The sequence below is a fragment of the Balaenoptera musculus genome, chromosome 1 (genome assembly GCF_009873245.2).
Source record: "Balaenoptera musculus isolate JJ_BM4_2016_0621 chromosome 1, mBalMus1.pri.v3, whole genome shotgun sequence".
NCBI lineage: Eukaryota > Metazoa > Chordata > Mammalia > Artiodactyla > Balaenopteridae > Balaenoptera > Balaenoptera musculus.
The window spans coordinates 65,405,652-65,427,654 of record NC_045785.1 but is presented as its reverse complement, the minus strand read 5'-3'; the positions used below and the strand labels follow the sequence as shown (position 1 = coordinate 65,427,654).

Here is a 22,003-nt window from a genome sequence, read left to right as displayed (position 1 = left end):
ACCTGAGGAAAGGTGAAGCTAAGTCAGTTTTACTGATGTGTTGTAAGTAGTTTTGCATCTTTTGCCATTTTGTGAGATCAGGACCTTCTTAGGCTTACTTTCATCCATGCTCTTTTCATAAGAAGTGCTCCCATGAAAGAGCCATGTTTCTTACAAATTCTTCCAAGAAAAAAACTGTTCTTTGCCCTTTATGTAGACTATGGCCAGCTAGGGTAACACTTGGATGCAACAAAGGCACTTGACATTCAACTGATGAAAGGCAGAACCTCCGTTCAAGTGGGTGAAGTGGAGTCTGGGTAGAAGGTAATCAAATCTCCTTGAAAGATCAAACATTTATGGTAATAGCCCTCTTTTGTCCTACTTCACTGATGGGTGCTATTCAATTGTGGTAACTAGAAAAAAAGAATAGGAATATTTATTATGCAAATTGTTCTTGCTGTCCTTGTGCTAACATTATGTATACAATAGCGCAATTTTAACATTCAATAATTTTTTCTTTCTTTTTTTTCAAATGGATTTCCAGTTGAGAGAGTTAGTTATTTCATTGTTGTATTTACACAGAAAGCACTTACAGTTAGGGTCTAAAGTTTGTTTTTGGTTTTGTTTTTTAATCTTCCTCTGGAATAATTATTCCTGTTAGTTGAGAAGATAGGAAGTTAATAAGAAAGTAAATTTATGCAGACAAGCCTAGAACTCTGTCACTATCCTGTGAGAAACCCAAGCAACATGGAGAAGCCCTGTATAGGGGTCCTAGTCAATAGGCTGGGCTGAGCTCCCAGGGATAGATAGTGTTTACTGTCAGCCCTGAGGGTTTTCAGATGATTGAAGCCCCACTCAACATCTGGCTGCGTGAGAGAGCCCCAAGGGGCTCAGCTAAGCCTTCCCCAAATTCCTAACTCCCAAAGTCATGAGCAAAATAAAATCGTTGTATTAAGCCAGTGGGTTTGGGGGTGCAATAATAGATAAGCAGGACAAAACTTGATATCCAGAAGTGGCATGCTGGCTTAACAAAACCTAAAATATGGGCATTGGTTTTGGAGACCAGGTGGTGTTCAGAAGCCAGGTGAATTTTGAAAGGGTTGTTGGCCAGAGTTTGAAGGAAAGGGAGGAAATGTAATTGGAAGCAGGAGGGAAGGGCACTTTGTTAGGCGGTGGTGAAGGTTTGGCAACACTGTTGCCAATGGTAATTAGGAAATACACCTAATGAATTCAATGATCTAGCTAAAGACACCATCCTTACAAGAGGAACCAACCCTCAAGGGCTTCATCAACCCCTGGACCTGACTTAGGTGATGAGATTCAGACCTTTAGCTTGAGCCTGATGCCTTAATTGGATGAGGCTTCTGGGGATCCTGGGAGAGTAAAAGTGTATTTGATTGTGGAGGGAATGTAAAAAGTTTGCAGCCACAGGCTGAACTATAGTAGTTTTAACACATGGCTGCAAACTCTTTGCCATTCCTTTCATCAAGAGGTGGGGTCTGCATCCCTGATTCTTGAATTTAGTGAGGTTAGGGATTGCTTCTCTAATAGAGAATGAACCAAGGCAAAACATACCAGTAAAGGGCCTTGATGTGCAAGTAATTTATAGATCAGTGCAAAGGATTAAAGGAAGGCCATCATGGGTCGACTGGAAACAGCGGAACTGAGAGTACCAAGTACAGAAAGGAGGAGGTTTACATAATTCAGTCTTAAATCCTTCATGGAGTGAGGTGGAGAATAAACAAAATGGCTGAATTAATAATCAAATGTAGGGCTTCCCTGGTGGCGCATTGTTTGAGAGTCTGCCTGCCAATGCAGGGGACACGGGTTCGAGCCCTGGTCTGGGAAGATCCCACATGCCGCGGAGCAACTAGGCCCGTGCGCCACAACTACTGAGCCTGCGCGTCTGGAGCCTGTGCTCCGCAATGAGAGAGGCCGCGATAGTGAGAGGCCCGCGCACCGCGATGAAGAGTGGCCCCCGCTCGCCTCAACTAGAGAAAGCCCTCGCACAGAAAACGAAGACCCAACACAGCCAAAAAAAAAAATACAAATTAATTAATTAAAAAAAATCAAATGTAGTCCAGCTTGACCACATCATTTCTGGTATTAAAGTACATGTGCGTTGTCTCGGGGTAGCAATACAGTCACACATCTACTTTTCCATTCATTGCGTTCATAGCAAGAATGATATGCAACCAGCATATCATTCTTTACCCTGACCTGGACTGCCCTGAAGTGTCAAGGAGGGGGCAGTCTTATTTCCAGTTTCTCACTGGAGAGCAAGACCTTGTAGTCTACTGGAGCTCTGATGTTTTGGTTGGTGCCATTTGGATCATTTCTTAGTGAATTGCTCATCTGGATCCTTCCACTCTTGTAGCGGTTTCCTACACTAGGATCCAAGACTATAGCTTTTTAAGTCTTTATACCATGCTCAGCCATTTCTCCTCAAAGCATGGCTAGTATCAGAATGCAGCCCCTACTCTTAGACCCTTCTATTAAGCCTAGGACAACAGCCCAGTCTCTGCCTTCAAGGTATTTGTATTCCTTTTGGCCTATAGACCTAGTTCAGGGTCAGTCTGTTCTGTCCTAAATTAAAATCTCAAGGAGAAAAATGTAGTTCTTGTCCCTTCCTTCTCTTAAAGCTAATTAGTCTTCCCATCCTAAGGGATATGAGGAAGGGAGAGAACCATATTTTCATAACTGAGAGGTCCCTCAAGTGACTTTTTGAAGAACAAAGATAATTCCAAGATGACTTTTTGATACTGTCTATACAGAGAAGCAGTGGACAGTCTCTCTTACTAATAAATAAATATAATTTTAAAAATTATGTTATGCCTCACCAGGCCTCCCTTTGTATTGAGCTTAAAGGTATGATCCTAATATTCATTGTAAGTGGACACTGGTGATGGAGAATGAATGTGACAGGAAGTCACACTGTGCCTTTAGTCAACTTCAGAACTAAAATGAGCCTGCCTATCAGGTCACAGCTTGGAAACATTGTTTTAGCAAAAAACTTTTTTTTCAATAAAAAGGTAAGAAATTTAAACGACTCCTGTTCCATTATTTTTAAAATTGTTCTCGTAAACTTTTTTTAATGAAAAACTTATTGTATTTATAAATAACCAGAACCAGTGTTAAATGTCCTTTTGCATTCTTGACAAATATATAGATGTTTACAAATACAACTACATACTTATACTTTACTATGGAAGCCTTCACTTTAAAAGGAAAACACTTAGTTTTGACTGTTACTGGAACAGATTTTTTTTTTAATGCTGAGTGAGATTTTTACTGTTTGTTGTATTTTGCTGAATGCACGAATTCTAGAGGATTTCAAGTAGAATATTGTTAGCATGAGAGAGACTGATTTGTGCTCAAGGACATGACCCTAAACTCACCATTGGGTGGAAGAGGCCACCTGTGAAATGAGAAACGTCGTTTTTCTTATCCAGGCAACCGGACACAGGGCTGCTTCCAAAAATGTTTCTACGGCAGCAGTGTCATGAACACAGATTTTCAAATTCGGTATCATGTGTCCTATTATCTGCTTGATTGCATTTGTAAATTGCTTGTGTTAAAAAGCCATAAGCACGATTTGGCAGGCCTGTTCCTCACATATTAAAACAGTTAAAATGTATCTTTAAGGGATACAAAATAATGATTTGAAAGCCGACATTCCCAACCAGCAAGTGTTCAGGGAATGCCTTAGCTGCCCCAAACAGATTTGCAGTTAATTTTTAAGTGTCAGTGCAAGCAGTTGGTCTAATCACATTTTCTCCTTGACAGAGGGCTTTGTAATGGCTGCAACTTCTGACTCAACCCTAGAGCACAACAGGAACATACTTTGCAAATGTTTGGAAATAAGAGATAATACTAGGTAATAATACTTGCTCCTGGTATTTCAGTAACAGGATATGAGTTCCTTGATATGAGTGAAAAGATGATTTGCCTGAACAAAGTTTTCACCCATCGCTTATCAATCTTTGCTAATCTGCTATGAATTACCCAAATAGGAGTGTTTCACAAATCATTTCTCTTCTTACCTTTCTCTTCTCCCTGTGTCTCTCTCTGTCTCTCTCTCTCTCTCTCTCTCTCTCTCTCACACACACACACACACACACACATGCATCAGCTACACTTAAAGTAGTCTTTTATAGTTATTTCTAAAATAGCGAGAAAATTAAGGGAAAAAGATGATTGATCCTGATTTGTATTGATTGCTGTGTAACTTTGGCATTTGGTTTTATTCACCAGTATAATCCAGGCAGTTTTATCCTAGAGCCTCTGCTCTTAATCATCATGCTATACTGCCTTTTATTTAATAAAGAAGATGAATGAGGATTCTTTAAGTAATGAAGGATACTGAGAGAGGGGGCAGATCAGAACCCCATGATACTCTCCTAATGCTTCCTCTCCCTCCTTTCCCTCCATCGTCTAATTCCACGTAGAGTTGGACTTAAAACAGAGAGAACGGCACCAGAGGAGTGAGTGAAATGCAGGTATTGTTTTGCAAGCAAAAATCATGAATAATTTGGTAGCTGCAGTCTTGTTCTGTGAGACTGAGTACATGTTCACTTTGCTGCAGCGTCATTGTTTACATTCAGTAACCGTTTGCTAAATTAGCCTCTATTATGTACCCACTAAAGAGAGGACCATATTCTTTATGATAATCCACACCTATTAGTAGATTTGGTTTTTTCTTTAAGTTAATGCTTGTGCTATAGAGTAAATAAAATTATGTCAGACAGTATCTCATTCTTCGGGCTTTTTTGGCCAGGAAGACCTCAAAGGATTTCATAGATCTTTCTAAAAAGTGTATTTAGTAGTAGATGTTAATAATGAAGATTACATGTAGCATTTTCAGATATAATAAATTGCATCAGGTTTTAGGAACAATGAAAGCTCTGCCTTGACATAAAGCAATGGTTGCCAATTATAGAACCACAATTAAGCAAGTAAACACCAAGATGAGTGATACTGAATGTGTGGTGACCTTGAGTCTTTCAAGGAAAATTTGATAGGAAGAGAAGGACCCACTTGAATAGAGCCTCTGCTATGGATTACACAGCTGGCACTGACAATCTTGTTACGCTAAAACAATCTCCCTGTAGTTCATTGTATAAAATAACCTAAGATACTGCTTCTCCATCCAGATCTGGGACCATGCTCCAGCCCACGTGTGCACCACACTGGCCTCCTTTCCATCCCAGTACCCATCGTGCCCCTCGCCCTCACAGGGCCTTGTCCAGGTGTCCATCGGCTGGAAGCTTCTTTGTGCCTGTCTTCATTTTTCAGATCTCAGCTCCTGCATACCTCTCAGGGACATCATCCCTGGCTTTCCTCATTTGATCATCTGCCTCTATGAATCCCTCTCTCTGTACCACATATTGCTTCTTTGTAGTGCTTGTCAGAATTGAAATTTCACATCTGTGCAATTAATTCACTAAGATCTCTTTCCCCCAGTAGACTGTAGGCTCTAGGAGAGCAAGGACCTTTATATACCCAGAGTTTAGCATGGTGCTGACACATAGCAGGCACTCAAAAAACATCTGGAGAGTGAATGAAGGAGAGAATAAATAAATTTTTGTCTTCATTATTTCCAGCCACTTCAATGTGAATCAAAACCTTGAACAGGTTGTAAATAGTAGTAGACTAACATCTATTTAGATTAACTAGAAAAAGAAGCATATTAATGTAGCAAGCATAAAGTCAGACCTGCTAATACAGAAAAAATACAAAGGTGTTGTGAAAAGCCTAATTTGATTTCTTAGTTATTGGGTGGTTTTTCCATTTTCTTTCAATTCTGTGTATTATTTACAAATATGCTTTAAACATACTCTTTGTCCCATCTTTTACTTCCTATTCTCACCCCTTCCATTTTACAGACTCTGAAATTTAGAATGTGTGTCATTTTGCTCTTTTCTTTTGCTGTCCTATGTGGCAGTAAATTCTGATAAAAGAGTCTGAAAACATTGTACCTCTGGTAGTTTTTTGTTTGTCTTTATGAAGTCCTGAATGTCTTGCTGAATATATCTAAAGTTTCCCCTGTGAGTAGGCTGGTCTCTTGTTCAGAACATGGGCTGGGTATTTTTCTTTCTTTTTTTTTTTAAAGATTTTTTTACGTGGACCATTTTTTAAAATCTTTATTGAATTTATTACCATATTGCTTCTGCTTTATGTTTTGGGTTTTTTTGGCCGTGAGGCATGTGGGATCTTAGCTCCCTGACCAGGGATCGAACCCACACCTCCTGCATTGCAAGGCAAAGTCTGAACCACTGGACCACCAGGGAAGTCCCTGAGCTGGGTATTATTCATTTAACCCCTTGGATCTCTTCTCTACCCTACTCTTCACCCTGCTCTGTCCCTCGAGAAGTTGGCTTTTATGATGACACCCACAGGCTCTCTTGTCCCCTGGCTTCCAATTTGGTCTGTGGGAGGTATCAACAGTAGATTGGAGTGTAAGAGAATGGTTTTATGGAGTTTATTCCTCTGATTCTCTTGCTGGTAGGTCACCACAGGTTAGCTGCACCTCTCTACCTAAGGGCCCAAGTCCAGTCAGTCAACTCTTTCCATTTGACTTCTCTCTCTGGATTTAGGGAACTCCTTCCTCCTTTGCCCCTTCAGGCCTAGAGGTAAAAACGACTCCCTGTTGTAGCTAGCCTCTGGGTTCTGAACCAACTCTTCTTTTCCTTAACTCTGCCCATACCTTTGTAAATATTTCTTTATTAAACTCTCTGCAATTATCTTGTGTGACTATAACATCGATTTCCTGCTAGGATCTTGCTGTATTCTAGACAACAGCAACCCAACCTTGAAAGGCTTGCTTCCTAGGTGGTGCTTTAACTGGATCTTGCATAGGGTATTTTGTTCCATAAGGCTGGCCATTCTGGGTGATTGAGTTCAGTGTTGGTTATCCACTGCTGACAGATTTGTCACATAAGCATTGTTGGGATCCAGGTCAGCCTTTGTGAATAAAAGTCCATGTTATCCAAAACCCACGCATAATTTTCATCCTTATTTTCATGATTACTTTTTCACAAAATCATTGAAAAATTACTTTTCGATCTGGTTATTGAAAGCTGTCTCTACAGAGGGGTCTTTACTAAGCAGCCACATGAGACATAAATATTTTCATATTCTGGGTCCATTTGGAGGTCAGTACTTCTAATATTTCTTAAACTTCCTTGCCATTGGTTGTCTAATATTTTTTCTTTTCCAGTTTTTGATAACGTGGCCAAATCATTGGCCTCTGTCTATGAATAGACAAACGTTCCAGATTCAGTTCCTCTCTTCTTTCAGTCAAAGTAGATAACCAGAAGAATGCCTCCTGATCCGTGCCAACAGATCCTCCACACCCACCTGTAAATCTGATTTGATTTTTTTGCTTCCTAGTCAAATAATCACAGGGACATTTCCATGAGCCATAGGTATGTGTTAAAGCTGTGCCTCAGGAGCACGTGCCTATTATTGTGAGCAATCTTCTTATGTAACTTTCTTGTGCCTTCATGACCTTCTCAAGCGTTGTATGAATACACCACTTCTACTCAATAAGGGAGTGCTATTGGGCACAGCCAACTTTAGGCTTGATGGATCAGATAACATTCAGTTCACTGATGGGCTTCTCATGTCATTAGGTGATCACTCAACGTTCAGGAGCTACTTCTCAAAAGAAGAACATTTATTTGCTGAAAGGATATGGATTTTCTCCAAAGCCATAAGAACCTCTAATAGGCATTTGCCATATAGACCTAGTGGCAGACCTGCTATTACAGTAACCTGGATTATCTGAGAAGCACTTTATTTCTTGGGGCAGCCATTAAATGCCGTGCCTCTTTTTAAATAACAGACAATGCAAGGTACAGCAACTTATCTTTTACTTTGGAGGAGATATCACTACCTGAACCTCAGATCTTACTGGAAGACTCCTGTATTTTCATGAGGTTTATCTCCCATCCATTAGCACACGTATGTCTTTGTAAGACATCGAGGTTACACGCTATCCAGTATTCTCCAGATCTTATCAGCATGATGCCATCAGTGTAAGGAATCTGTGTGGTATCCTGTGAAGTAAGATATTATATTAAAACCTTGCAGACTAAATTGTGACAAAGAGCTAGGAGGTCATGTAACTTCAAGGGGAGATGGTGAGGATGCAGCACGCTATCCCTGCCAGGTGAAAGCAAATGCTCCTGGTGTTTTATACTTACTGGGAAAGGGGAAAGCTTTTGTTAGATCAATTGCTGCATGCAAGCTGGCAGAGGCTGCTTTTATTTGTTCCAGTAGAGAGACTACAACTTGAACAGCAGCTAAAATTAAGGCTGTGACTTGGTTAAGCTTAAGCGAATCCGTTATCATTCTTCAGAAACCATCTTCCCTCTGCACTGGCCAATAGTAAGGCCCAATGAATGAATGAATGATTTAACTTAATAAGAATATGATGACTGGGGGCTTCCCTGCTGGCGCAGTGGTTGAGAATCTGCCTGCCAATGCAGGGGACGCGGGTTCGAGCCCTGGTCTGGGAAGATCCCACATGCCGCGGAGCAACTAGGCCCGTGAGCCACAACTACTGAGCCTGCACGTCTGGAGCCTGTGCTCCGCAACAAGAGAGGCCGTGACAGTGAGAGGCCCGCGCACTGCGATGAAGAGTGGCCCCCACTCGCCACAACTAGAGAAAGCCCTCGCACAGAAAGGAAGACCCAACACAGCCAAAAATAAATAAGTTAATTAATTAATTAATAAAAAAAAGAATATGATGACTGACAATTCAGTATGAATGATTGAATGGGAGTTTGACTATATTCTAGACCCACACTTTAAGATAAAGTTTTCATATTAACTTTTTTTTAAAGAAGTAAGGTAAATAGGTATCAGATAATGTGTAATTGGTTAGATAGGCCCTAAGTCATATTTTAATCAAGTTGCAGGCTCCATGTATTAAATCATATAGTGAAGCAACAAAAAATACTTAAATCCTAAGAATTGTAGCTATGAGTTTAAAACATGACAAGAGAAAATAAAAATAGAAATAGAAATCAAATAGAAAATAAAATTTAAGTATTGTGAATATTTAGGTTGAAGGAGAGAAAGGTGATTTAACTGCTTCCTTTAAGTATATAAAAGATTTTTTAAAGCTATATAGTAATTAGTTATCTATTGCTGCATAACAAATTACTCTCAAACTTGGCAATGTAAAATAAGCAAACATTTCTTATCTCACAGTTTCTGTGGTCCGGAATTGGGAATAGCTTAGTTGAGTGGCTCTGGCTCTGAGTTCTTTATGAAGTAGCAGTCAAGATGTAAGCCAAGGCCACACTCAGCTGAAGGCTTGACTGTGGTGAGGGATCAGCCTTCTAGATGGCTCCCTTGCACGGATGTCAGCACGAGGCTTCAGTTCTTACTGACTGCTGACAATCGTGGGCTTTTTCTATAGGACTGTCTGAGTGTCCTCATGACATGTCAGATGGCTTCCCCTAGAGCTACTGATCTAAAATAGAGAGAGGGAGAGCAAAGAGGAAGCTGCACTGCCTTTTATGACCTATTCTTGGAAGTCACCAAATATTATTCTGTCACTTTCTATTCATTAGAAGCAAGTCACTAAGTCTAGTCCACACTCAAAGGATAGGGAATTAAGCGCCACTATTTGAAGGAAAATTGTCAAATAATTTATGGACATATTTGAAAGCCACCATACATGCTGATCAGCTGAATAAAAGTAAATGGCATTATTCAGGTCTTTTGTTCATTTTTTAATCAGGTCATTTGGTTTTTTGATGTTGAGCTGTATGAGCTGTTTATGTATTTTGGTTATTAACCCCTTATTGGTCATATCATTTGCAAATATTTTCTCCTATTCAGTTGGTTGTCTTTTCGTTTTGTTGATGGTTACCTTTGCTGTACAGAAGTTTTTAAGCTAATTAGGTCCCATTTGTTTATTTTTGCTTTTATTTTCTTTTGCCTTAGGAGATGGATCTAAAAAAATATTACCACAATTTATGTCAAAGGCTGTTCAGCCTATGTTTTCTTCTAGGAGTTTTATGGTTCCCAGTCTTATTGGGTTGGCCAAAAGGTGCCTTCAGTTTTTAAGTACAAATAAAAGGCACATTTTTCATTTTCACCAGGAACTTTATTGAACAACGTGTTCGCCCTTTTGTTTCACTACCTTCTGCCATTTTTCAGGCACCTTCATAATTCCATCTTCCAAAACTTTTTATCTTTTTGAGCAAAGAACTGTTCCAGGTGCCTTTTACAGTCTTCCAGGGAACTGAAATTGTTTCCATTAAGAGAATTTTGTAAAGACCAAAATAAATGGAAATCTGAAGGTGCAATGTCTGATGAATACGGCAGATGAATCAGAACTTCCCAGCCAGGCTGTACCAGTTTTTGCCTGGTCATCAAAGAAACATGCGGTCTTGCTTTATCCTGATGGAAGATTATGCATTTTCTGTTGACTAATTCCAGATGCTTTTCATCGAGTGCCACTTTCAGTTGGTCTAATAGGGAGCAGTACTTGTTGGAATTAATTGTTTGGTTTTCCAGAAGGAGCTCATCATAGAGGACTCCCTTCCAATCCCACCATATACACAAGATCACCTTCTTTGGATGAAGACCGGCCTTTGGTGTGGTTGGTGGTTTATTTCGCTTGCCCCATGATCTCTTCCATTCCACATTGTTATACAGTATCCACTGTTCATTGCCCATCACAAGTTGTTTTAAAAACAGAATGATTTCATTACTTTTCAATAGAGAATCTCATGCGGAAATACGGTCAAGAAGATTTCTTTCACTTAACTTATGTGGAACCCAAACATCAAAGCGATGAACATAACCAAGCTGGTGCAAATGATTTTCAACGCTTGATTTGGATATTTTGAGTATGTCGGCTATCTCACGTATAACGTTGATTGTTCTCAGTTAATGTCTCGATTTAATCGCTATCAACTTCAGCTGGTCTACCCGACCACGAGCATCGTCTAGCGAGAAATCTCCAGCATGAAACTTTGCAGACCACTTTCGACATGTTCCATCAGTCACAGCACCTTCTCCATATACAGCACAAATCTTTTTTTTTTGCATTTCGGTTGCGTTTCTACTTTCCTGAAATAATGACGCATAATACGCCGAAAATGTTGCTTTTTTTTTTCCATCTTCAATATTAAAATGGCTACACAAAAATTCACCAATTTTGATAAGTCTTTTTTTAAATGCATGCTGATATGACAGCTGTCACAGGCAATCTAACAAAATTGTTTCCAGTGAAAGACAACTAAGTGCTACTAGAGCCATCTTATGGAAAAAATGAACAAACCTTTTGGCCAACCCAATACATTCAGGTCTTTAATTCATTTTGAGTTTATTTTTGTATATGGTATTAGAAAATGTTTGAATTTCATTCTTTTACATGTAGCTGTCCAGTCTTCCCAGCACCACTTATTAAAGAGACTGGCTTTTCTCCATTGTATGTTCTTGCCTCCTTTGTTGTAAATTGACCATAAGTTCATGGGCTTATTTCTGGGGTCTCTATTCTGTTCCATTGATCTATAAGTCTGTTTTTGTGCCGATACCATATTGTTACTATAGCTTTGTAGTATAGTCTGAAGTCAGGGAGTGTGATTCTTTCTCAAGATTGTTTTGGCTATTTAGGGTATTTTGTGTTTCCATACAAATTTTAACATAGACATTTTTCCAAAGAATACAGATGACCAACAGGCACGTGAAAAGATGCTCAACATTGCTAATCATCAGAGAAATGCAAATTAAAACCACAACTAGATATCACCACATACCTGTAAGAATAACTATCATCAAAAATAACACAAATCACAAATGTTGGCAAAGATGTGGAGCAAAGGGAACTCTTGTACACTGTTGGTAGGAATGTAAATTGGTGTAACCACTGTGGAATACAGTATAGAGGTTTCTCAAAAAAAAAAAAAAAAAGGGGGGCGCAGTGGTTAAGACTCCATGCTCCCAATGCAGGGGGCCCGGGTTCGATCTCTGGTCAGGGAACTAGATCCCACATGCATGCCACAACTAAGAGTTTGCGTGCCACAACTAAGGAGCCCACAGGCCACAACTAAGGAGTCCATGTGCTGCAACTAAGGAGCTGGTGAGCCACAACTAAGGATCCCTGGAGCCTCAACTAAGGAGCCTGCCTGCCACAACTAAGACCTGGTGCAACCTAAATAAATAAATAAATATTAAAAAGAAAAGGCAGTACTTAAAAAAAAAAAATAGAACTACCATATGACTCAGCAATTCCACTCTGGGGTATATAGCCAAAAGAAACAAAAACACTAATTCAAAAAGATATGTACACTGCAGTGTTCATAGCAGCATTATTTACAATTGCTAAGGTATGGAAACAAATGTCCATCAACAGATGAATGGATAAAGAAGATGCGGTATATACATACAATGGAATACTACTCAGCCATAAAAAAGAATGAAATTTTGCCATTTGCAACAGCATGGATGTACTTGGAAGGCAATATGCTTAGTGAAATAACTCAGACAGAGAGAAAGATAAATACTGTATGATATCACTTATATGTAGAATCCAAAAAATAAAACTAGTGAATAAAAAAGTATATGGGATTAAATTATAAGAAAGAACTCCATGATAGCATATCCCCCAAAAAACCAGGGAGGAAAAGACCATGTGAAATCTATATATTTTGGAAATTTTTAAGAGTGTGAATAAACATCTATATCAGTGGCTCTCAACTGGAGCAGTACCACTGCAAAGGGGGTCTTCTGGAAAATTTGAGTTGACTTTCTGATTGTCATATGTTTTGGAGGTACTACTGTCTTTTAGTGGGTGGGTGGGAGCCAGGGAAGATAGATGCCTGGCAATATCTGGGACAGTTCTGCAAAACCAAGAATTGCCCTACTTCTTGCCTAACTTTCCCATGTACCACTCATGTAGGTAACAATTTGCTTTTAAATATTTGAATCTAGAACTTCTGTTTTAAAATTACAAATTTTTATTTTTGCATGGTTTTAATAACTACCAAGAGAATTTGAGGAAAGATTGTACTTTTTTGGTTGGAATTTACTAAAATTTTTTCGTTTAGGAAAATCATATCATTGACAACACCACTTACAGTATTTGAGTCTCTGACACAATACACCTGAATCCTCCTGCAATTATAACTGTTACATTCAGTGATTCTATCTATAGGTGCAATTACCTATTTTACTGTGTCTTCTAGTTTGGTCACATGTGAGCATTTGCAATATTGATATGGATACTGTTTAATTAGAACTTATTTTCTTAGTTCTCATTTACATTACAGCTAGTACACTTTATTGTTTTTTTTTAAAGAAATTGTGTGTGGGGGGTAGATGAGTTATGTATAAATAGTACTTCAAGATTTATATAAAAGCAGCATTGTCAAATATTCGTTATAAAAAGGATGTGTTGGGTATGATGGAGTTGAGGAGGACTGGCGTACAAACCCATGATGCTACAGCACAATTAATCACCTTATATGAGAAGCCCTGACATTTTTGGGGAAATATTCTAGAACAGATCGAGCCAGAAGAAACATAAGTGAGTCAAATGTGTAATGTTAAATTTCCTAGTAGCTACATTTAAGGGAGTAAAAATAAACAGATGAAATTAGTTATAATAATTAACCATAACCAAATATTATCATTTCAAATATACTCAATATGAACAGTATTAATGAGATATTTACATTCTTTTTTTTTGTTGTTCATACTCTCTTTAAAACCTGATGTGTATTTTGCAGTTACAGTATGTCTCACTTCAGATAAGCCACATTTAAGTGCACAGTAGACATATGTGGTTAGTGGCTACCATATTGGACAGCACAGTTCTAGAAGTTCCATGAATAGAGAAATTCCAAGAAAGGGAGTAAAATGTGAGAAGCCCCTTACTTTACTAATGGACAGAATGACTGCTACTGCATAGTTCCTTTTCCTCCTCCTTTTTTCCCTGCCATATTCCTCCACTGGAGGTGTGGAGAGATGTGGTCTTAATGGAGAAGATAAAGAAAACTAGATACCCTTGACTGAGGTGACTTGGTTGAATTGGCCTTTGAAGCTTTCAGCTCAGACTTGATGTTCCAGCTCAAACACAGAACATATGCAGCAAAACTTCTGTGCCAGAGGATACGTGGAGAGGTGTAGCAGCAGCTTAGTAAACAGCCACTTGCCATAATTCAAAACTACAAAATCAAGAAGGAGAACTCTTCCCTTGACACTTGCATGTTCATCTTCCTCTCCTTTGTCTTGGGCATCAGATCCCTGTCAACCAGACTCTCTGCTTCTCCTGCCAAGTACAAAGCTCTTCTTTACAGGTGGCAGAGGCTCCAAAATTACATGTGTTATCTCCTTTCCTACCATATGTGTCTAACATACTGCTCATCCTCATTTAGCTGATATCCTTGTCGTTTCCACTGTTAGCAAGCTCATTCCTAATCTATCCTTTAGTAGGCAACAGTATAGTGACTATAGTCTAATGTTTAAAGCATGAGCCCCAGAGAGCAACACTCCTAAGTTCAAACCCTGTTTATGCCACTTAAAACCTGGGTGATCTTGAGAAGTAAATAAAACTCTGAGCTGCAAATAATATCAGAGGTAAAAATATCTACTTTATAGGGTTATTGTGAGACTCAAATGAGAAATGGATATAATATATTTAGCATAGTACTTGATACATGTAAGCAATTAGTAAATTGAAGCTCTTATTATTATACTGTTTCCTCAATCTATAACTCTTTCCCTACTCCTTGTCACCTTCCAGATTCCTTCTCAAATCTCAGTCATTTTCCAGTCTTTTCCAGGTCCCACCTCTTCTCCAAGCCTTCTACAAACTTTATTCTCTCCTTTTCATGTGTTTGTTAAGAACTCTGACATAAACTATACTGGTATTGACTTCTAGTACAGGACACATAGCTGTCATTTAGTAAGATCTTTAACTGAATGACTGATGATGAAAAAAGAAAAAAAAAACTACAGCAGGTGTTGCTGATGCCCCACCCCATATCCCCTCAGTCCTTCCAAGTTTGCTTGCAGCTATGGCAGGTAGTTTTATCATGCCCACTGACATGGGGACATGGGCAGATGTTCTCCATGGTTCCTCAGAAGGTCCCCAGCAGCGTGGAGTCACCTCACCCATAACAATATCCCACTCATTAACATGCACTTTATTGGCTTTGCTCCCTTCCCTGTCTCACTCTCTTCACCCCCCACTTAATCACTTCCCAAATTAACTACCTGTATCAAAGTCCTTGTCTCAGTGTTTGGTTTCTGTGAAACCCAAATAAGACAGGAACTATCATTACTGAGTCCATATTGCACGCCAAGCACCACATTAGGCATTCTACTTTCTTTATCTTCTTTCATATCCTCAACATTCTTTGGGGCTGGGTATTATTATACACATTTTTTTAGTAACAAATTGGAAAGCCAAGACTAAAGCATTTAAGTGACTTGTTCAGGGTCATAAAAATATTAAGTAGCAAACCTAGCAATCCAAATGTTTCTTCAGGTGCCCATTTTGAATTAATAATTGTATAGAAAAGGAATAAACCATTTTGGGATAAAGTTAAAAGAAACATATTACAGAGTATAGAGTCAGGTAGAATTAGAACTCTTAGATATCTGACAAACTAATATATAAAAACAGAATTTAATAAAATAGTGCCTGGAGACATTATACATTGAACACTTAGATGTCATTTAAATGCCTTATTTATAGTCCACTTTCTTTATCCTGGGAAATAAAGATGGGAGCATATGGCAGCAGAGAACTGTCCGAATGAGTCAGATTTTATAAGAAGGTATTAGAAGATGAAACTGTCAATGCCTCTATGACATTGGAGAAAGAATTAGACAAAGGAGACTTTTCTGGGTACTCGGATACTAAAAGGAAAGGCTTGGATGGATGAGAAAAAATATTGAGAAAGGTGTCTTTTCCATATTAAAATTCTCATTCAGAATTGATTTATTTTTGTCTTCCCAAGTCACACAGGCCATATGCATAAGAGTGATTGAATTGTAACATGAACTGTCAAATCCATTAAATGTGGGTAAGGAGATAGCTGGAAATGTTAAAAGAAGCAAAGGACAAAGAGATATGTTTTCCATATGCAGAGGCAAGCATTAGGTGACCAATAAATTTCCCAGATTATTAGGAAACATATTCATCAAATTAGAGAAATTAGAAACATTTAGTTAGAATTAGGGAGTATTGCCCAATTTAGCTAATGTATGTTGCTTTGTGTGGTTCTCTAGTCTAGCTGATAAGTATATAAGGGCGATGAGTTTGTATGAGGTAGAGCCCTCCCAGCATCTTCAGAGAAAACAGAGCCAAATCTTTAATTTCATGAAGTTTGAAAACACTTGATATTTATAGGCAGCTTTGAGATTATCAGACAAAGTGTACAGTGAATTTTTATTATGTGTTACTTCTGAAGTTGCTACTGTTTGCCTTTACAGTGTCATAAGAAATCATAACGAACTAGGCAATTTGAATTGGGTATTATAGTTTCATTCCTTTGAATTTTTTGTAATGGTCTTCACTTACGTATAACCCAAAAGAATTACATCATAATATGTACTGCAAATTTATTAGCTCTGCTATGAAGTCATTTAGGTTTGAGCCCTAGCAAAAGTGACTTCTTGACAACCAAGCATTTGTAGTGTGCCCTCTAATTCACATTTTAATAAATGTCATTTTCTAAGTGCATTACCTCATGTTTTGGCTACAACCCAGATGAATCCTGAGAGAATAAGAAATGTGCTTTCTGACTGATTCATCCATATTTTATTTTACTTTTCATTAAGAAATTACTCCTTTAAGAAAATCAATAATCTTTTGTGGTTGAGGGGAGAGGTTAGTGTGTTGCAATGGTGCATTCTAATTTCTCAAATCAGACTGCCTTCAGCCAGCTGTTGCTGATTTTTTTTGTCTTTTCTTGTTCCTGCAGCCTGGGTCAATGGCGACCCCAGAAGAGTGGCCTATCCTACAGACAGCCAGGGCTACTTTTGTGGCCAAAAGGGCACCCCCAATGAGTGAGTATGGCCACTTTGCTTTGTCTGATTTTACTGTCTAAGCTGGAACCTAGAAATCACTTTTGCATTAATCCTACTCATAAGAGGATTGAAATTCATAAAAAAGGACTCCCTCCCCTTTTCCCCAGAGACAGTTTATAAGCAGGTGGGATGTTTCATACTGTATGACTTAAGACAAGATATCATTGTTCTGCAGCATTTTATTAGAACACATGAAGACTCTGCTTAGTAAAAATATAATTGTACTGGGTGAATTGGACCAGTGATTTTATCAGAAGCCATATTTTAAAATGCCTTATGAAGTGGGCTATAGGAAGGCTGAGTTCTGAGGAGCTGCTAAAAAGCTAGACGGTGCAGTTGTTAGAATTGTTTTTGCCACAGTGTCTACTGATAAATCACTCCACCTTTCAAAGTGAGGGGCACACCTAGAAAGTCTTCAATGAGTGGCAGGCCAGCTTTTCAAGACAACTAACTAGCCTGCTGCTGACAATGACCCTGAGTAGCTGAAACAAACAAGGGAGAATGTTCCATTAAATTCCTTTCTAATGTTAATTATAACAAGTTTTCATTTCTGAAAGCAAGTTTTCTTTCTTCATCATAAAGAAAAAACAAAACAGAAACATAGATTTCATATTTTTAGAAATTTTTTTCTCCTTTCTCACTGGTCCATTTCTTTTCTGGTAATACCTGAGTTTTTACTCAGTACCCTAGTTCTTCATAACCAATTCAGTTTCTATAGAAGTTGGTATTGAAAGGGTAAGAAACCAAGGCAGCAGCAGCGCTCTCTACCACCAAAAACAGCAAAAAGGAGTCTCAGAATATTTCTATTGTGTCCCCATGTTGCCCACCCATAACTTGGAGCTTATTATTCCAAGAGATAAACAGATTTAAAAAATAGGTTTAGGAAAGGGTTAACAACACACAAGGAGTAGAATTATTATGGACAATCGAGAAACCAGAAATTTGGGTGAGGTTGGGGGATAAATCCTTAATCATGTCAGGTTGAGTTTATGGCGGGTAAGTTGACATCTACAAAAGGTCCGCATTGCCTATTAGAGACAACTAGACTAAATTCTGATCTAGGATGGTAATTCTTACCTTAACCTCAGTAACTCAAAAACTCCTAGACATTGCCAACAAAACCTTCACACTATGAAGGACAGCGAAAGCACCAGGCGGTAGAAAGATCACACAAATCTCTAAATCTCTAGTTCTTTAAAATAGGCTATTTTTAAAAGGACCTCTGTAACGTTTCCCAGACCTAAGCCAATGACCCACTTATTTCCAACAAAAATGTGATACCACAAATTTCAGTACGTAAAGATCATTCAAAGACAATCCTAGTGTAACAGACATGTTCTTTAAAGTATTATTTATAATAACAGTATATTGGAAACTATACAGATACCTAACAACATGTGGATGGTAGTAAATTATGGCCCATGTATTTAATAAAATATAATGGAGCCATTAAAAATGTATGTTTATATTTTTAAGAATTGATTATGTTAATTTTCTTTATAGTTTCTGGATTTTGTGTCATGATTTTAATTGCCTTCCTTCTCCTGAAAATAATATTTAGCTATATTTCTCTAGTATGTCTATGGTTTATTAGAAATTATAAATTTCCAATGCACTTGGGATTTATTTTTGTGTATGGAATGAAGTAAGAATCAAACTTTCTTTTTTTCCAATTGCAGCGCCAATTGATCTCAGAATAGTTTGTTGAAAAATATGGTCTTTTTCCTCTCTGATTTCTGATACCACAATTATCATTTGGTAAATTTATATACTTGTTTACAAACCACCTATTGTATTCCAATATATATATATTCTAAGCCTCTCAATTGTTTTAATTCTTATATAAATGTGTATTAATTTGAAAAGTTAATAAGTTACTTTAAATGATTCTGAGAGTTTTTAGTAGTAAGTGAAAATATTTATGAAAATATCAGATTTCAATCATTAAAACAGTGTGAAATTATCATAGAACTAGCAGAAAGAAATAAATACAATTACAAATATCAGTTTTGAATGTGATAAAGATGGGATTCCACACCAGTAGCCAAAGACTAGATTATTAAATAAGTGGTATTGAATTAACTGAAATGACATTCATGAATATAAAATAAAATTTTGGGGCTTCCCTGGTGGCGTAGTGGTTGAGAATCTGCCTGCCAATGCAGGGGACATGGGTTCGAGCCCTGGTCTGGGAAGATCCCACATGCCGTGGAGCGACTAGTCCCGTGAGCCACAATTGCTGAGCCTGCGCATCTGGAGCCTGTGCTCCGCAACAAGAGAGGCTGCGATAGTGAGAGGCCCACGCACTGCGATGAAGAGTGGCCCCCACTTGCCACAACTAGAGAAAGCCCTTGCACAGAAACGAAGACCCAACACAGCCATAAATAAATAAATAAATAAAATTTAAAAAAAATTAAAAAATAAAATTGGATATTTATCTCATACATTATACCAAAATGAATACTGAAACATGGAAATATTGTATATAAAATATACAACCAAAAAGTAGCAGAAGAAAATGCAGGGGCATGTTAATAGAATAATGGGGTAAAGAAGCTTTTTCTAAACATGACACCAAAGCCAGAAAATGTAACAGAAATTTTAAAGTATGACACAGATTAATCCCACTTTAACCCACAAAGTGGTATGCAAAGTTAAAAGATAAGTGGAAATTCAGGAAAAAGAAATTTTTTCAACATGTATACCTGACTGTGGGTCAGTAGCTTTATAATATGAACTACTTTTATAAAATCAAAAAAGAAAAAGATGATAATTCAGTGTAGAAGTTGGCAAAAGTAATAAACAGGAAATAACATGATATAATGGCCAATAATAACAGAAAGTGCTGATCAACCACAGTTAAAAAAGAAATGCAAATTAATAAAGAGATATTACTTGAGCTTATTAAGTTGTCAAATAAATTAAAAAGATTAATATTTCCAGGGTTGACCAGAATGAGGGGAAAAAAAGACATCTTATTTTCTACTGGTGGTAGTGAAATATGATAATATTTATCACATTTTATCAAGTATTTATGAAATTTGTATGTTCTTTTTGATTCAGCAGTTTTTCTCCTAGAACATATATGATGGAAATTTGCATAAACTTTCCTAATGTTATAGGTACTATGAAATAGTAATAATAAAATGGAAACAGCCTAAATGTCTATCAATAGGAGATTGATTAAATGAGTTACAGTATAGTCATATAATAAAATACTATTTAATCATTAAAAGTGATTGAGTAGAGATATATTTATTGACATGGAAATATGCCCATGATACTTTGTTAATTCAAGAAATCAGGTTACGCCATGATTTAGTATAATTATATAATTTAGTGTAATAAATGCCATGTATAGTATAATTCTGCCTTGTGATATATATGGATATCACGTAAAAAAAAACACCTATATATGAAAGGATATACACATTCCTACATTAATTATTTCTGGGTAGTGGGATTATATTTTTATTTTTATTTATGTGTTTACTGAGTCACTATTATGTTTCCAATAGTGTTCTAAAGGCTGAGGTTATAGTGCAAATAGACAAGCTACCTGCACTCATGAAGCTTACATTCAATTAGGGGGCAATTACAATAAAGATGTAAACAATGAAGATAATTTCAAATTGTGTGATAAATGCTAGGAAGAAACAAAACAGGTGGCCCCATAGAGAATGACTGGTATATAATGAGCTGCCTCGCGGTTGCATGGGGCAGGTTAGGACTTTCATGAGGAGGTGACCTTTAAATTGAAATATGAAGGCTAGGCAGAAGGCAGCCTTTCAAAAGCCTTGGTAAGAGCTTTAAAGCCAGAGACAAGGGCAAAGGTCCTGAGGCAGGAATGAGCCTATGATACTCCAGGAACAGAAAGAAGCCCAGGAGGCTGGAGTGTAGCAAAGAAAAAGGGGAGTGGAATGAGCAGATATCTGAGAACCAGATAGGAGTCAGATTTTGTGGTTCTATGTGCCCTTTAAAAGTATTTGGATTTTATGTATAAGTGCAGGAAGGCCATGGAAAGGTGTTCATCAAGAAAGTGATACAATCCACGTTACATTTTAAAAGACCATTCTTGTTGCTATTTATACCTTCTTGAACTGTTTCAGTTGTTCACAGTGAGCATGTAGGCAGGAAAATATTAAACTTCTTTTATTTTGAAAAAGAATTAATGACAGATATTATAAAATAGAATTATGAGAAATTTTTATTTGCTTATTTATATATTAATATGCATTACAAGTTTCTACCAAAAAATCTAATACTTTTATATTCCCTCCAAATTGTCCAAAAATAAAAGTCTTGAAAGTACATGAGCTGAGGCAATGAGTTACCTTACTTATCAAAGCCCTTTGAAAGAAAAAGAGAGAAAACATTTTGTTGAAAGAATATACTCTAGAGTCAAATCCTGACTTTACATCTTTCCATTGTTGACCTTTGGGTATTGGATGCAACCTACCTGGCCTTAATTTTCTGATAATAATGCAAAAAATTAAATGAAAGAACAGTAATTAGGGTGAAACTTACATGTCCTTTTTTTAACAAAGCACTTTCATATTCAATATTATAATACATCATTCGTGAGGTCTCCAAAGGGCCAGTCACTATGCAAAAGGTTGGAATCACTCTAGGAGACAAAACACAGTTTTCTCAAGGATCTCAGTCTTCAGGGATATAGCCAAGAAATCCATGGATTTCAGAGAGTTCCAGTCCAAGCTGGCAACATAGGAGGCTTCTAACTCACCTCCTCCCATGGACACACTGGATCTACAGCTACACACAGAGCAATTCCCTCTGAAAGAAATCCAGAAACTAGCTGAGTGACTCCTACGTATCAGGTGAACAAGGAAATACCCACATCAAAATGAGTAGGAAAGGCTGAGACACAGTTTTACCGTAAACCCCACGCCTGGCTCAGTGCCATACAATTGGGAGGAAATGCCCAAATCCCAGCCTGTCC

At 37.7% G+C, this 22,003-nt stretch overlaps 1 protein-coding gene across 2 annotated transcripts in view; it reads left to right on the top strand.

Moving 5' to 3' along the window:
* Positions 1-22,003, top strand: part of SLC44A5 (solute carrier family 44 member 5) — a 353,266-nt gene that overhangs the window by 261,915 nt on the left and 69,348 nt on the right. For both annotated transcript variants that reach the window (XM_036830780.1, XM_036830772.1), the window contains exon 4: positions 16,938-17,022. In XM_036830780.1, the coding sequence (XP_036686675.1) occupies positions 16,938-17,022 (85 nt within the window). The remainder of the gene's footprint in view (positions 1-16,937; positions 17,023-22,003) is intronic.